Consider the following 14,638-nt stretch of genomic DNA (forward strand, 5'->3'; position numbering starts at 1 on the left):
AGTTCTGCAATAGGAATGTTCATTTTTACGTAAAAAGGGGTCTTTCCACACAATGTCTTCCCTGAACAGGTGAGTTCCTCTTCCCTGGGAATGAGATGCTGATGCTGCTCCATGGTGAATTGGTGTCACTCATTGCTCCGGCAGTGCTGCCAGCTGGACAAAGGGGCTGCTGACCTGGGGAGTATCAGCCCCACCACCCACACCTGCAGTGACTCCAGACTCACCAGACTGAGGGGCCTGGAGTGCCCTGAGAAATCCCTGGGATCAGAGGGAGGGCAGTGCCAGAATGGAAGAGGGAATGGAGGTTGAGATGGAGAGGAGAGAGAACACAGGTTCAGAGCAAAGCAGGGGAACAAAGCCAAGCTAGAACAAGATGAGGACAAGCCAAGTGCAGCAAAAGCCAAGGAGCTCTGAGAAGCCATTGAGCTGCAGCCAGGGCCAGCTGAAGCTCTCCAAAGGAGGCTTTGCTCCCAGAAATCCTGAGAGTGCTCTGCCTTGGATAAGGATTGCTGCCCCTTCCCACCCTCTGGGAGGGGAGCTGCAGGCGAGGCTTGCACTGACTGGCTTTGCCAAGCAGCCCAAAATGAGCAGTGCCAGTGCTCCCTTGCTGTGTGAATGGACTTGGTGAGAAACACAGCACAGCTGCTCCCTGAGGGGATTTGGAAAAATAACACCAGAATCCTCTGTCCCATTCACACTGGGCTTCTGTGCTGGCCTGTGTGCTGGTCACACACAGAAGGGCATGCTGTGCTTCTCAGTGCACAGGGATTGGTTTTCCCAGCTCTGGAAGGTTTGGGAAGGCACTCAGGTCCCTGTCATGCTCCCCCAGCTGCTGTTACCATTCCTGCAGCTGCAGGGGCAGAGCAGGAGTTGTGTTTCCTCTCTCATCCACTCCCAGCAAAGTCACAGCAATTTATTTATATAAGTACACCCACAGGCAGGAACTTTCTTCCAAATTCAGCTGAAGAGATTTTTACTTTCAGATGTCCTATCCCCTTCCCAAGCCAGGTCTTAATGCTGGAATCATTTGAGACAGCTCTAAAGCACAGCAGAAGAACTCCAGGCACCTCCTGGCAGTGCTCAGCCTATTTCAGACTTGTGAGTGGACACAGAATCTTAGAAAAAGGGCGAGAGGTGAGGATGAAACAATCTCAGTTTTCAGGTACAAAGGTCTTTCTTCTTGCCTGAAACAGAAGGAGCAGTTTTCAAAAGCAGCTACAAGAGAAAACCAAAACATTTGGAGTTCAGCCCATCACAGGATGGACCAAATATGTGTGACCTAATTCCTGTGTTTCACTTGAAGCAAAATAAGGCACAGACTCATGAAGAAACTTATTGGCACTGCACAGAGCTGTCCTTCAGTGTGATGCTGAGCAGTTGCTGGTGGCAGCATTTGGCACAGCTGGAACTGGCCAGGCTGCCTAGTCATACTCTGATTCTCCTTTTCACTCCGGCCATTTGACCTGCTAAAATAAAGCTACTCAGAAATGCACTAGAATGGGGTGCCCAAGGAAGGAGGGGAAGAACCCAAACATTTTAATTAAAGAAAATAATACTCTTCTGCAGGATAACAGGAGGCTCAGCACAGATATAAACTGCTTTGGTCCAAGAACAGCAGATGTATAACTCCTCATGACACACAGCCCATTACAGCTGACAGAACTACAACATGCCTGAAGGTGGGCACAGCACAGACAACAAACAGAAAGGACTTCATCATCTTTAATACACAGGCAAAGCCTACAGAGACTACAGTGGCATGTCTCAATGTAACTGGGTAAGTTGCCACAGACGTGTGCATATTGAAGACAAAAAACAGCTAAACATGTCTCTAGGGATAATTTCTCCAAAATTATCTTTGGGGGTTACACTTGGCAAATTCTGATTTAAAAATCAAAGCAGGTACATTTCCCCTCTCCCCACCCTAAAATCAAGTAACAGATTTACTGAATTGAGCCCTTACTGGCAATCCAGCAGATGTGAAAAGAGGGTACGTTTTAAAAAAAGATACAGAACAGACAAACACATTAGACACAGGCCCCAGTTTCATCAGCATTGGGGCATACATGCTTGCCACATGAACTCCATTAAGCTGTATTTTATACAGCTGCATTTTAAAAACTGCTGGACAGGTGAGTCTCCTCAGGGGTCTCCAGGGTTCAGTTCAGCAGATTGGCAGCTATGCAGTCACACAGATTTCTCTTTTCCACCTGAAGAAGCAGAGTTTCTGTCTGCAAGAGGGAGGAACAACATCACAAAAAACAAATGTCAGCACTGTAAAATGAATGAGCTCCCAAAGAAAAGTCCATTTTATTTTTATTCTCCAGTTTGGAACTAGTGGTATGAGGTGAATTTTGGGGTAAAAATCAGACTTACTGTTTGCTACTCTACAAAATGATTTTGCTTTTGTGGGATTAATTGGTATACCAACATAACATTACTTCCTGTGACATGAAGAAAGTAATTTTTCTTTCCTACAATCTTATTTCAACAGCACAAACTGGAGCATAAGTTCAGAAGTTCATTAGAGGCTTAAACCCCCTCCCCACCCCTCTCACATCATGTCAGAAATTTTATTTTACTTAAAAACAGACACTGAATTTAAAATTAAATTTAATTGGACCCACTCTCAGTGAAGAAATTAATTTCTCTAGTTTCTCTAGTTTCTCTTTAACTTTCTCCTGATAATACAAAAACTCAGTAGTTACTGATAATAAAACAGACAAGAGGTTCTGAGCTGGCACAGAGCCATCACAATTCAAACACAAAATGAGATGATTGACTTCTTTAAGGAAAGGGGTCCCAAACTGACAAAATTGGAAGTCCCTGGGTGCCACTGAGCTCATCAATATCAGGAGATCTCTGTTGCCCACAGATTCCTGGTTCTGAAGCAACGAGAGTGAATTGGAAACTTCTGAGAGCTGGAGCTGGGTATGATCTGAAAGGCTGCACCCTCTCAGCCTTCCTGAGTGAGAAAGGGCTGGGGACCAAGGAGGGGACAGCAGGGAAAGGAAATCTGGGAATCCTTCCTCTCTAGCCCATACACACACACTTGGGTTTTCCTGACTGTCTGGGGCCCTTGCTGCTTCAGTAGATGCAGGATGCAGCAGAGATGTTTGACATCAACATCATATCTTCACCTCAGTTTGTCTACCATGGGCTGAAGCTGTACCTGAAAATCAGCCTGATCCAAGAGAGAGCTCCCCCCTTATTGCCATGGGACACAGTAGCTGTGGGAAGTCCACTCACCAAATTAATCCCCACTGGGGTAACCAGCTACCAAAGCTAGGCACAGAAAAAAAGGCATTATGAAGAACACCAGCTCTAAATGCCAATCAAAGCCATCCTTAACCTGCCTGACTTGCAATTCCTGGATGGGATGGAGTTGCCATGTGATTAAAGGCTGTGCTTTAAAAGCTGTGCTATCCATTGACCCACATTATCTAAAGGCACTTAGAGCAGAGCTGGGCTGAAGCTTCCTGCTCTGCACTTGCCTCCTTAGTGCAGGAAAAGCCATCTGCTGCTCAGGCTTGTTTTTCCCCAGATGATAAATCTCAGGAAGAAACCACAACCCTGTGGTTTTATATTAAATCAGGTATCACTTTTGATTGTTTCAGCTGCCCTGCAAAACTGAAAAGATCTGATCAGACTTTGCTAATCATTGAAAAGACCTTCAATCATCACCTTCTCGCCACCTCACTGGCATCATTTGCCATGGTTTGAGGCTAAGGGAGGTTGACAGCATGCCAGCATCTCTGGAGCTGAGTCCCAAGGCTGCTTACCATCTTATATATCTTTAATAACATTTTCAAGCCTTTCTTTTTATTTTCAGGGGCACATCTAGCTTACTGTGCTTTAAACATTCCAAGCAACCACAGACAGTTTATGAAGCAATAAAGAGCAGTGCTTGTGGTGGGAGCAGCTCCCTCCCAGCAGCACAAGACTCCTCTCCCCAGCCCATGACCACATGTGGCACTTTGGCTAAGTGGTGAACCACAGATATTCCCAGAAAACTCTGCCCACAGTTATTCTCACTGCCAAAACAACTACTCCAGCCTGCTCTGAGGGACCACCAGCAGCAAAAAACAGGACAGAGGGGGGTAAATAGATCTGATATGTGTAGAAATCAGCCTGTCAGAAGGGGTCTGTGACCCTTCTGATGCAGCCAGCCTGACAATTAGCGAGGGACCATCACACCAGGGTAGGTTACAAAAACCTATTGGGATTGGAAAAGGAAGAAGATCCAGTCTGTGGCCTTCATGAAAGCGTCTGTGACCTATGCCAGAGTCAGTTTGCTTTGAGACACCATGTAAATCAACCCAGGGCCAAATGAAGTGTGAAAGCTCTTGAGCAATATTCTTGTGCCATAAAATTATATACAGGCTTCCCCTGAACAGAACTGCAGGGTAAGATGTGCAGGAGGAATTAAATGAGAATTTCCTCTCTAAGCTTTTGGGAATCCCTCCCCCTCCAACACAGTTAGGAGCTGCTTAGTCATCATCTAACAATCTTGCCTGCAAACAAAGGAGAGTTTTTCAAGGAAATTAATGTCTCCAGTGGGAATATTAACAAAAGGAATTGTATTTTCAGGGACAGGCATATTTGCCCCACAAAGCAGCAAAATAGACTAAAATAGTCAAATGTGAAATATATGTGGCTGAAAGCAGTGGTCCTAAAGCCCTCAGTTTGCATTAAATTGTGCTACAGCTGAATAATAAAAGTAAGAATTAAATACCCTAGAAGACAGTTCCAAGAAGTCCTCAACTGTTAAATATTTCCATGTCTTTTGAAGATGTAGGCAGAATTCCTAGCTTAATGACTGGAATAGGCCTGTTCCAGTCATGGTGAGCTGACGGATTTCAATATGAATTCAATTATTTAGATTTTAAAGTGATAAGGAAGTGATAGATTTGTTTTCATTGGAATATATAATATTTTCAGGCTTGCTGTCAAATCTGCAAGTCTGAAAGCCAATAATAGGACATTCATTTCAATTGACTTTTTTTCTATCCTTATGTTATCTCTCTGGCTGTCTTTAATGTTTATTTTTTTTAAACTATTAAAACTCAGTTACTATCTTTGGGGTTCTTATTGCTACTTCTGTTTTGGATATCTGTGTTTTATAAATTTTTTCTCTTGGTCTGCAAGCTGAAGGTTTCATAAAGGTCACTGCCATAGCCAGACCAAGATGTAGAAATTCTGATGGAAAGTTCAAAGGTTTGTAGTAGGATGAGGTGTGCTAGAACCACTTTACAGCACAATCTGAACATCTTGTTTGGGCTGCATAAAGTGCTCAGCAGATTCATTAGCAAGATTTCTTCATGAAGCCCAAAATATATTTGACCTGTAATTATTGAACAGATTTTGTTTAGCTGTAAATGTGCTACATACCAATCTGGTTCTGCTGGAATGTTTGTTTAATTTTTGTAGAATGTCACAATTCAAGGCATCTTCATTCATGCACTTGTATTTTCACCTAACCATCAAGGACCCTGCTTGAAGTAACCTCACACCATTCCTCAAAGACAACAGCTCACAGGCTTTGACCATAAATCAGAAAAGCAGGAAAGTTTCAGTGCCTTCTGCTGAGCAATGTGTGCAGGAGTGTGTCTGCAGCACTCCAGCCATGGGGTACCCAGGGGGTGGGGACAGAGCCGCCCTCCGGGGACAGCAGCATCTGGCAGCAGCTGGGGCACAGGCAGGCACAGATTGCAGCAAGAGACAGATCCACATCCCCCACGGAAGGGAGGTGCCAGCCCTGGCGCATTCTGCGCGCTCGCTGCAAGACAAACAAGTTTCATTCCCTGTGCTGTTCTACTTTGTGGCATTTTTCATCATTATGAAATCAGAGAAATGGAAAAACTCTCTATGGATGATGTTTCCTCCCTTAGCTTCTCCCCAGGGATAAAAGCATGTGCCGGGGAGTATTTTATTTTAGTAACTTTTTGTTTGAGCTGGCCTTTTGGGTAATATATATATATATATATATATATATACCCTTTTGGGTAATATATATAAATTATACTCTCACCTTACTCCCCCTGACATAAAAAAAGGGGTGTGCTCAGTTTTGGAGTGAGAAAAGCAGCACCAATGGCTCTAATTTGGCAAGAGAAGGACAGTCAATTCACACTTTTCTATACTTCCTATTGTCCCTGAAACCCCAAAGCAGAAGAATTCCACAGATTATTGCACAGAGAGGTGAAATGCCTCACCTCAGAACACAGGACAGCACAACTCACTGCAAAAATCCAAGCACCTTACCTACTTTTATACACAGAATTTTCTTTTATATTGGGGAAAAAAAAAAGAAGACATTTAATGTGTCCTTACCCTTGTGTCTAGATTATATGCTGTCTTCTTTAAATCCTGCAGAGCTCTCTGCATGAACTCAAAAGCATGGCAATCAACACAGGGGCGGCCTGGGAGAAATTCAGGAGAGAATCATGACTACATGGCATGAAGAATTAACCAGAAAGAGTAAACTGTGATTCTGAGTATCAGAAAGAGCTACAGAAAAGAGTCCAGAGAATGAGTACTGATTTGATAGTACTGAACAACCCAGGTAATTTTAATTGGTTTACTGTGATGGTCCACCCAGTCTCTCAATTATAAAAGAATTACTTCAAATTTACATTAATATTTTTCTTTCTGCTACATTGCTGTTCCACTTTTCCTTCTACAGCTCATTGTATGGAAACATTAAACTCTTTACTTGAGCCTTTCATTGTGCTCCACTAACCCTGGGTACATTTTCAACCTCATCTTCAGATTTTTCAGAAATTAAGTCTGAAAACATGAACCTGCTCCCTAGAAAAATCTTATCCTCTAATCTAACAAATGTGGGCTCTAAATAGAAGACTAATAAAACAAAACTGACTACAATATCATAAAGACAGACCACTTCAGCCTCTAACTTTGAATATGACACAGCTTTGCCCAAACAAATGCCCTGTTATCAGCAGGCATTGCTGGTAAGCAGAACTGCTGCAATTTGGATTTATTGGAGTGTTTAAGAGAACATTCCCAGATTGAGACACTCAGACTGAAGGGCACAAGGCTTGCTTTGCCTTGTTCACCACATAACACAGATCTGTGCCCTAACAGACAGCAAAGACAGACAGACAGAAAAAAACCACAAAAAAAACCCCTCCCAAACATATATATATATATACACACATATATATGTACATATACACACACATATATATATATATAAAAAGTATTAAAGACCTGCTCCATCACTGCTGTACCCAACTTCAGTGCTACTGTATTTACACTGGGCAAAAGGAGAGGACAGCAGTTTTTCACATCAACAGCTTGATGGAAGGACCTGTCATTATGTTTATAAAGTAAAATAAACTCAACACAGATCAGCAAAGGAGAATTAGGTGGTCGAAGGCCCCAAGACTAGGTGTTGACAAAATGCTTTCTTGGCATCTTCACTGTGAATTTAATAAAAATTCATGACTTTAAAACAGCAAACATTCTCAAGAACAAAATCTAATGAACAGATAATGTCAGCTGAAAAAGAGCAAGTCTCAGTGGTGTCTCTGAAAAGCAAACATGGCGATTCTGGCATAGAAAGGGTAATACAATGGACAGAAAGGGTGCAGAACAGTGGCAGGTTTCAGCAAAAAGCAAGAGACAAAGATAAGAGAGTGAAGAGCTCTGGATGCAGGAGCAAAACAACACTGGTAGATTATCAGGCTGTGGTTTTAAAACAATGTAGGCAAGACATATCCAAAATAGTTTGAATTATTTGGGCAAACTTCAGAGTCCAGCAACATGAGGACTGCAGCAGGGGCTGCAGGAGAGGACTGCAGGGTGGTACTTACTTTCAGCTGGGATGGCTGTTCCTGCTTCCTGGTCAGCTCTGACAGGCTCTGAGACAAGTAGTGTCACCAAAAATACCAAAGGAACTGCAAGAATGGCTCTCCTCAGAAGGCAGGGTGCCAGCATCTTGGGAATGAGTGTTTCTCTGCTTGTCAAGAGACATAAACATGTTAGTGAGGAACACTACAGACACACAAGGGTTTTGTCACAAAGTTAATGTCCCTGATGGCTAAAGATTTGTCAGTCTTCCTCTGAAAGAAGACAAAATACCAGAAGATCTAGAGCAGGGAGAAAAGGTCTCTGTACCTTTCCAGAGTGTACATAAAACTCAACACTGAGAGAACATCCCTACGCTACATAAGAAGTCCCTGGAGTGTCCTTGGTTTCATTTGAAGGCCAGGATGGTTTGCCTGGTCTGTGACTTTTTTCTAACTGCACAGTCACAGACATGAATCTGGGGAGCTGGTTCACTGTTATACTTTGAGATCAAAACTTCAGGGATTACAGAGCTGGCTGAAACAGAACCTGGAAACAAGGTCTTTGGCCTCTGGCGTCCTTTACTGCATCATCTTTTCACAAGTGAAATAACTAAAGGTAACCACTAGCATTACACAGCATGCTAATTATAAAAATTCCTTTATGAAAGTATTTGAAGGAAATACTTTTGTTAAACCTCCACAAATTCAAAGGTAGAATTTCTAATGGTAAATGCATCAAAACTCTTTGACCTTCTGTTTCCCCTCCTAATCTGGGCTTCAGGCCATTATTTGCAGCCATCCATTTGCTCCTGCCAGGCCCCACCATGCCCAGACCTGGGTACAACCTGGTCCAGCAGCAGTTTCCCTTCACACAGAGGCAAGATTTTTAATAAGTTTCAGTTAAGTATTTTCTTGACCCAACAGGTAAACTGTTCAGAGCAAAAGGGACTGGCTCAAGTTGCAGCTGCTTGTTAGAGATCCCAATCCAAGGGAGATCCTTAGCTCAGCCAAGTTTACCTTTCATTCCTATATATCAACATGGAAGAAAGACAGATTAAATAAGGCTAAGTTATGGCAATACAATAAAACCCACATAAAAAATCTGTTCAGCTAACTGTGGGAAAGCAGGACAACATTCTGCCTCTTTCTGTTGGTGCTTATTGAGCACAAGATGTTGCATAAGAGCATTAGATCTGCATGTACTGAATGCAAGAGTACAGCACTCCCCAGAACAGATTGTATTTCACATTTAGAAAGGCAGTAGAGGGAGGCAGGGAAGGGAAGGGTTTTCCCCATTTTGCCACAAACACAGAACAGAACAAGACTGCTCTTCAATATGTGCAATCCACCTTTACAGACACAGATAAAGTGGAGCTGCAAACTCTGCACGAACACTTGCAGCATGTGCAAACAGCAATTCAGCCAGGGCAGGAGCAGCACTGTACACATCCCCTGCCTGTGCACCCAACCTAAACACAGGAGCAGGGAATTGTTCAGAAGCAAGAGACAAACCTGTACAAGTAGAGTCACAGATGTACTTGAATCCATGGCAACAAAAAGATAGGGTAATATAATTTCTATACCCTCATATTGGGTTTCCTGTCCCACCCCTTGTTTAGATCTGATGTGATCCTTTTTTTTTTTAATCTCTACAATCCCTAAAATAAAGGGATTAAATCACTACAAGTGGTTTGGGTTTTCTGTTTTAATTAATGGTGATCTGCAATAAAAACAAGTACAATCAAAAATAGCAGTCTTTGCAATAGGATGCAGCAGAGTGTCTCCAAGAAATAGTAAATTAGGACAACACCAGCCTCTTTTGGAAGCACCTGATGAAGCAGCCTCCTGGTCAGCAGGAGCAGAGGCTATTTTCAGAGTTGACTACGAGTGCTACAAAGGTTCAACAAAACAAAACAGACACACTGGTAAACTTTTTTGGGGCACCTTAGCCATCACCCACCCCAGAGTCAGCTCAGCTTTGTATGTGAGCCCCACTGCAGAACAACTGCTCCTCTAGTGCAGCAATCATCTTAAATCACACCTGACTCCTGCCTCTTAGTTATTGCATGGGAATTTGCAAGGAGTAATCATGACAGGCTTACAAGGGTGGTCTCTCCCTGCAGTGCAGCTGGGAATAGAGACAGATCTGTGCACGGACTTCTATGAAAGAGAAAATTCACCCCCTTTAACAAAGGAAAAAATATCAGTACCTGATCTTTCTCTTGTCTTTGTGATGGTTTCTTTGAAATGGCCGCTGCAAACTGCTAAGAGAACAAGTGCAGCATTTCTGAGCATGTGCACTGTCTCTTTTTAACCTTCTCTGAAAGAGGTTATTACTATGGGGAGATTTCTGCCATGGCAACAATGCAGAGCACTGCAGCACGCAGCGCAGATTTAAAGAGGCACAGGCTGTGTAGCCTAGGTCTGGGGAAGGATGATTCTGCTCTGACATGCAAGGTCCAGCAGGGACTCACCTGCCCTGGGTAAGGTTTTTAAAGCCAGGCCATTTGATTAATCTCTCTTGAAGTCTGCTGAGTGGTTTTCCTGCAGTCTAAGCAGCTGGATGGGGCACCTGGTTCAAGCAACTTACTTCCCCAGAGCTTGAAAATCACCACAACAATCTACAGCTGCTTTTTGGGAGATGAGGACAGAGCAGGGATTGCACTGAGGAATTGCTCAGTGCACTGACGGCCATTTGAATGGTTCTGACTTACAGGGGGCATTAGCACTCGTGCCTGCTTTCCCAGGTATTCTGTGATTCCAGTCCCAGAGCTGCCAGGAGCAGCTGCAGCCACCAAAACTCTGAGAGGGAGCTTGAGCCCAAAATCAGAACCCCTCTTTTCTATCCCCCTTTCAGAGCTGCACTCCAGGACAACACTGACTGCACTTGTTCTGCACGCAATGATACAATGGAATGAAGATGATAAAAGTGATTTTGTCAAGTCAAAGCTAAGTTCAGCGGTTACATCACCTCCCAAAAACCACATTTTCCATCACAAATTAGACACTAGCAGTGCTTGTTTCAGAGAGAATGAGCCCAGCTGAGGGCAGGCGCAGCACTGAGGAGCACACACAGACCTTCAAAGGGACTTGCTTTACCTGGTTCAGAGGAGACTCAACCTTCAATGATATCATGGTGAAAGTTGGGGGCATTCTGTGCCCAGCAAGGTCAGGCACACAACCTTGTTTTTCACAAGCAGAAACTCCTTCCCAGAATTATGACTGAATTGCTAGCTAACATTTTTCTTTTCAACTTGCTCTATATAACCTGTCTCTCCTGTATGGCCCAAGAGGAATGGTTTGCTTTCATTAATTCTGGTAAGTAAGTAAAAAGCTAAAATCTCAGCTTGTTCAGTGTGTAACTATGCTGCTGTGTGAAGTTACAACATCCATGAGATGTTGAGGGGAGTCAAGAGGGGATTAATTATAGTACTGCCATCCTTATACATCACAAAAACAGAAATCAGGGGAAAATAATTTTTAGAGACTGTTCTTTTGGGAAAACAAGATTTAGCATTGCAGAGATAACCTTTTGGTCTGATTTAGTATCTGCCTGTACATAAATTACAAATGCAAAACTTAATTCATGATCACTCTCGGTCCTCTAATCTCATACCTTGGCCTGTCTTCCTAATAAATAACATAGATATTCCTATAGACACACACACACCCCCACTACCTGCCCCCCTCTCTATATATGCCTTTTCTTAGCCTGATCATTCCTAGTAAATCTGTTCTGAATCCTGTGCTTTCTCTATCACAACAGTAAAACCAAGCAGCCAGTCCTGGTACCTTGGGTGTTATCACTGATCTCTCTTCTAGACCCATGCAGTGGGCTTCCAATTCTACTAAACAAACTTCTAAAATCTGTTTCTGCCATTCAGATGCTAAATTACTTGCTCTTAGCATCCCATACCAAATATTGCAATGTCTCTTATTAAGCCTTATCTTAGATCTATTTATCCTTCAAGGAACAACTTCCATTTCAGTGTTTTAAAAACATTTCCTCTTTATTCACTTCTCTCCACTCTGCACTCTGTTAAGCACCAGTTTTTCTCTTCACTGAAGCTAAAATTTTCTCAAGTGGAAAATATCAGTTCACCAAGGAGGAGGTCTTCCATATAGGAAGCAGACATTCCATTTCAGCACATTTTTCATAGAATGTCCTGAGTTGAAAGGGACCCACAATGGTCATCAAAGTCAAACTCCGGGCCCTGCACAGCCCCATGCCCAGGAGCCACCCCCTGTGCCCCAGAGCATTGTCCAAACACCCCTTGAGCTCTGCCGGGCTGCTGCTGTGACCGCTGCCCTGGGGAGCCTGGGCAGGGCCCAGCCACCCTCTGGGGCAAAACCTTTGACTAATGTCCAACCCGAACACCCCTGATACAACTTCAGGCCCTTCCCTCATTCCTGTCACTGTCACCACAGAGCAGGGATCAGTGTCTGTTCCTCCCTTCCCCTCAGGAGGAATTTGTAACTGAACCGAGGTCTCCCCTTGCAGAGGGATAGAACGTAAGTAAATAAAGGTAGTATAGAAAGTAATCCTATCCCCTAAAGAGCTGCAGCTGAGCCAATTACTAAAGATTAGGAGCAGGCTTGATGTTAACAGGCCACACCTGTAGCCAGTCAGAAGAGTGTTATAAAAGAGTGGATTATTTGGTTGGGGGGAACTGGAGTCAGTGGCTGCTGTGAGGGCAAGGAAGAATCAGTGCCTGGAGGAGCTGCCTACAAGAAACATCAAGGAAATACAAAACTCTGGCCATGTGGAACCCTTGCAATGTAATGACAATAGAACTCTTGCATTATAATGGCAATATCCCCTCAGGCTCCTCTTCTCCAGGCTGAACAGACCAAGTGCCCTCACCTGCTCCCTGTATGGCCCCTCCAGACCCTCGCCATCCTCATGGCCTTCTTTGGACATTCTCTTATAGTTTCAAGTCTTTCTTACTCTGTGGTACCCAAAGCTGCCCCAGCACTCGAGGTGAGGCCACCCCAGAGCGGAGCAAGACAATCCCTCCCTTGCCTGGCTGGAGATGCTGGGCCTGATGCCCCCAGAACACTGTTGGCTCTCCTGGCTGCTAGGACACACTGAAAAATTTTGAATTTTTGAAAACTTTGACATTTTTATTTGGAAAATATTTTTTAAAATATTATTTTGGCAATTTTCAAATTTTGATAATTTCTGGTTTTCAGATTCAGAATGATTTGTTTTTTAAAACTAAGCTTAACACAGTAAAAATACATTGCATAGTCTGTTCATGGAATTGCAGAGCAGGAACAGCTCTCATGTTAAAGTTATGAGGCACAACCACAACAGAACATTATAACGAAACCTTTCCTTCTCTTATATTTCTGATGCACAAAGCACAGGTCACAGAGATGCTAGCCCAAGGATCACTGAAAATTGGAAGTACAGAGCAGGACTGGAACCATACAGCACCTGCACTGCACCCACAGAGGTGATTTCACTGTGGCCAAAGCTGCAGTGGTGCTCATGAGGCACCATGGGCTGAGTGTGAAAAGTGACATTTGTGTGAAAGCTGGAACAACCTGACTCCCCAGCTGCCCTTGGGGAGCATTCATGAGGAAAGCACAGAGAATTTATAGCTTCTTTTCTATAATGAAGTCTAACACAATGGATTTTTTTTTCAAAATCCCCACCAGCTAGGAAACATCAAAGCACTGTTACTGAGATTTCATTTTTTCATCTTGATAGCACATGTCTTGATACTATAAATATTTCTGTGGGATTGGAAGAAAAGCTGGAGCCTTTACCTCTAAGCCTCTTCACTGCTTGGTTTCTCCTTGGCTCTTAAATCTAATATCCTGTCACTACAGAAAACTTTCTCCCTCACTAAAGAAAACAGTTTCTGTCATTTCTCCTGGAGACACTTTTATGTTTTCTCATAGCCTGCCCTCTAAATCATGGCAAAAATCTCCCCACAAGGTACCATCCTGTCTTCTATCAACCACACTTTGATGCTTTACCTCTGCCACGAATCCACAAAGAAGAGCCTGGGGATGAATCTGGCTGGGGCTGTGGATGCCATGCAAAAGTGTTTGTCACACCAGTATGTCTCTGCCCCACACCTCTGGCTGTCACTGTTGTCACCCCTGCCAGCCTGGGCTGTGACATCTCCAGGGCAGGGGCTGTGTTTGCTCTTGGTGGGGCAGCACCACAGGGCTGGAGTGTTGACAGAGGACTCCAGGCACATGTGATGTAAAATAAAGTCAAACTACCTAAAGCTGGTCTCATTCTCCCACGCTCTGATATGTGAGCTATTCACAGAGCAAGCCTCTGATTCTTTTCCTTCCAATGTAAAGCTCTTGGGATGTGTCAGAGTGACCAAATAAAGAAGTGACACCTGCCTTTGTTCCGTGAACAGGTCTTGCCTATCTTGGTAGCAGCAAATAATTGTAATTGTTCCTCCTTCCATTTTCCCCACCAATAATTTTAGGAACAATTTCCCTGTCACTAAATCCAAATCCCACAGTCTCTATCTGTCAGAGTATGGATTGCCTGAAGTCATTCTGGGATCCAAAAATCTTGAGTTTCAGCACAACCCTAAGGCTGGGCTCACTTCCAAGTCTGACTTTTCCACACAGATTTTAGGGAGACCTGCACTGTTAGAACTACTTACTGCTTTTTGGATGAGATGCTAAATTGGGTCTTATCCTCCTGCATCTCTCTGGGAGCTGAGAAACATCTAAAACTCCCATGGCAATATTCAGGAAGGGTAATCATTAACTGGGACATCCTTGGCTTGCACTCTCCCTGTGCACCCTGCTGCACACACAGCTCTGGGGAATAAAGCTGTGCTGGA

The 14,638-nt window shown here is 43.6% G+C and overlaps 1 protein-coding gene across 1 annotated transcript; it reads right to left on the bottom strand.

Annotated features, from left to right (window-relative positions):
* Positions 1 to 1,704: 1,704 nt before the first annotated feature.
* Positions 1,705 to 10,281, bottom strand: LOC102062352 (uncharacterized). The gene is made up of 4 exons (XM_005485715.4): positions 10,025 to 10,281; positions 7,839 to 7,981; positions 6,334 to 6,422; positions 1,705 to 2,231 (listed from the first exon to the last, which is right to left on the bottom strand). The coding sequence occupies exons 1-4, from the start codon at positions 10,264 to 10,266 to the stop codon at positions 2,160 to 2,162; spliced, it is 546 nt and encodes a 181-aa protein (XP_005485772.2). The 5' UTR covers positions 10,267 to 10,281; the 3' UTR covers positions 1,705 to 2,159.
* Between the last annotated feature and the right edge of the window lie 4,357 nt (positions 10,282 to 14,638).

The sequence above is a fragment of the Zonotrichia albicollis genome, chromosome 5, assembly GCF_047830755.1.
Source record: "Zonotrichia albicollis isolate bZonAlb1 chromosome 5, bZonAlb1.hap1, whole genome shotgun sequence".
Classification (NCBI taxonomy): domain Eukaryota; kingdom Metazoa; phylum Chordata; class Aves; order Passeriformes; family Passerellidae; genus Zonotrichia; species Zonotrichia albicollis.

What these genes read in the sequence shown, in the direction of transcription:
- LOC102062352 (XM_005485715.4), bottom strand. Translation starts at nt 10,266, where the DNA reads ATGTCAGAGCAGAATCATCCTTCCCCAGACCTAGGCTACACAGCCTGT. An exon ending in AAAGACAAGAGAAAGATCAG is followed by an intron (nt 7,982 to 10,024) that starts GTACTGATATTT and finishes CTTGACAAGCAG; the next exon opens with AGAAACACTCATTCCCAAGA. An exon ending in AACAGCCATCCCAGCTGAAA is followed by an intron (nt 6,423 to 7,838) that starts GTAAGTACCACC and finishes AATTTCTCCCAG; the next exon opens with GCCGCCCCTGTGTTGATTGC.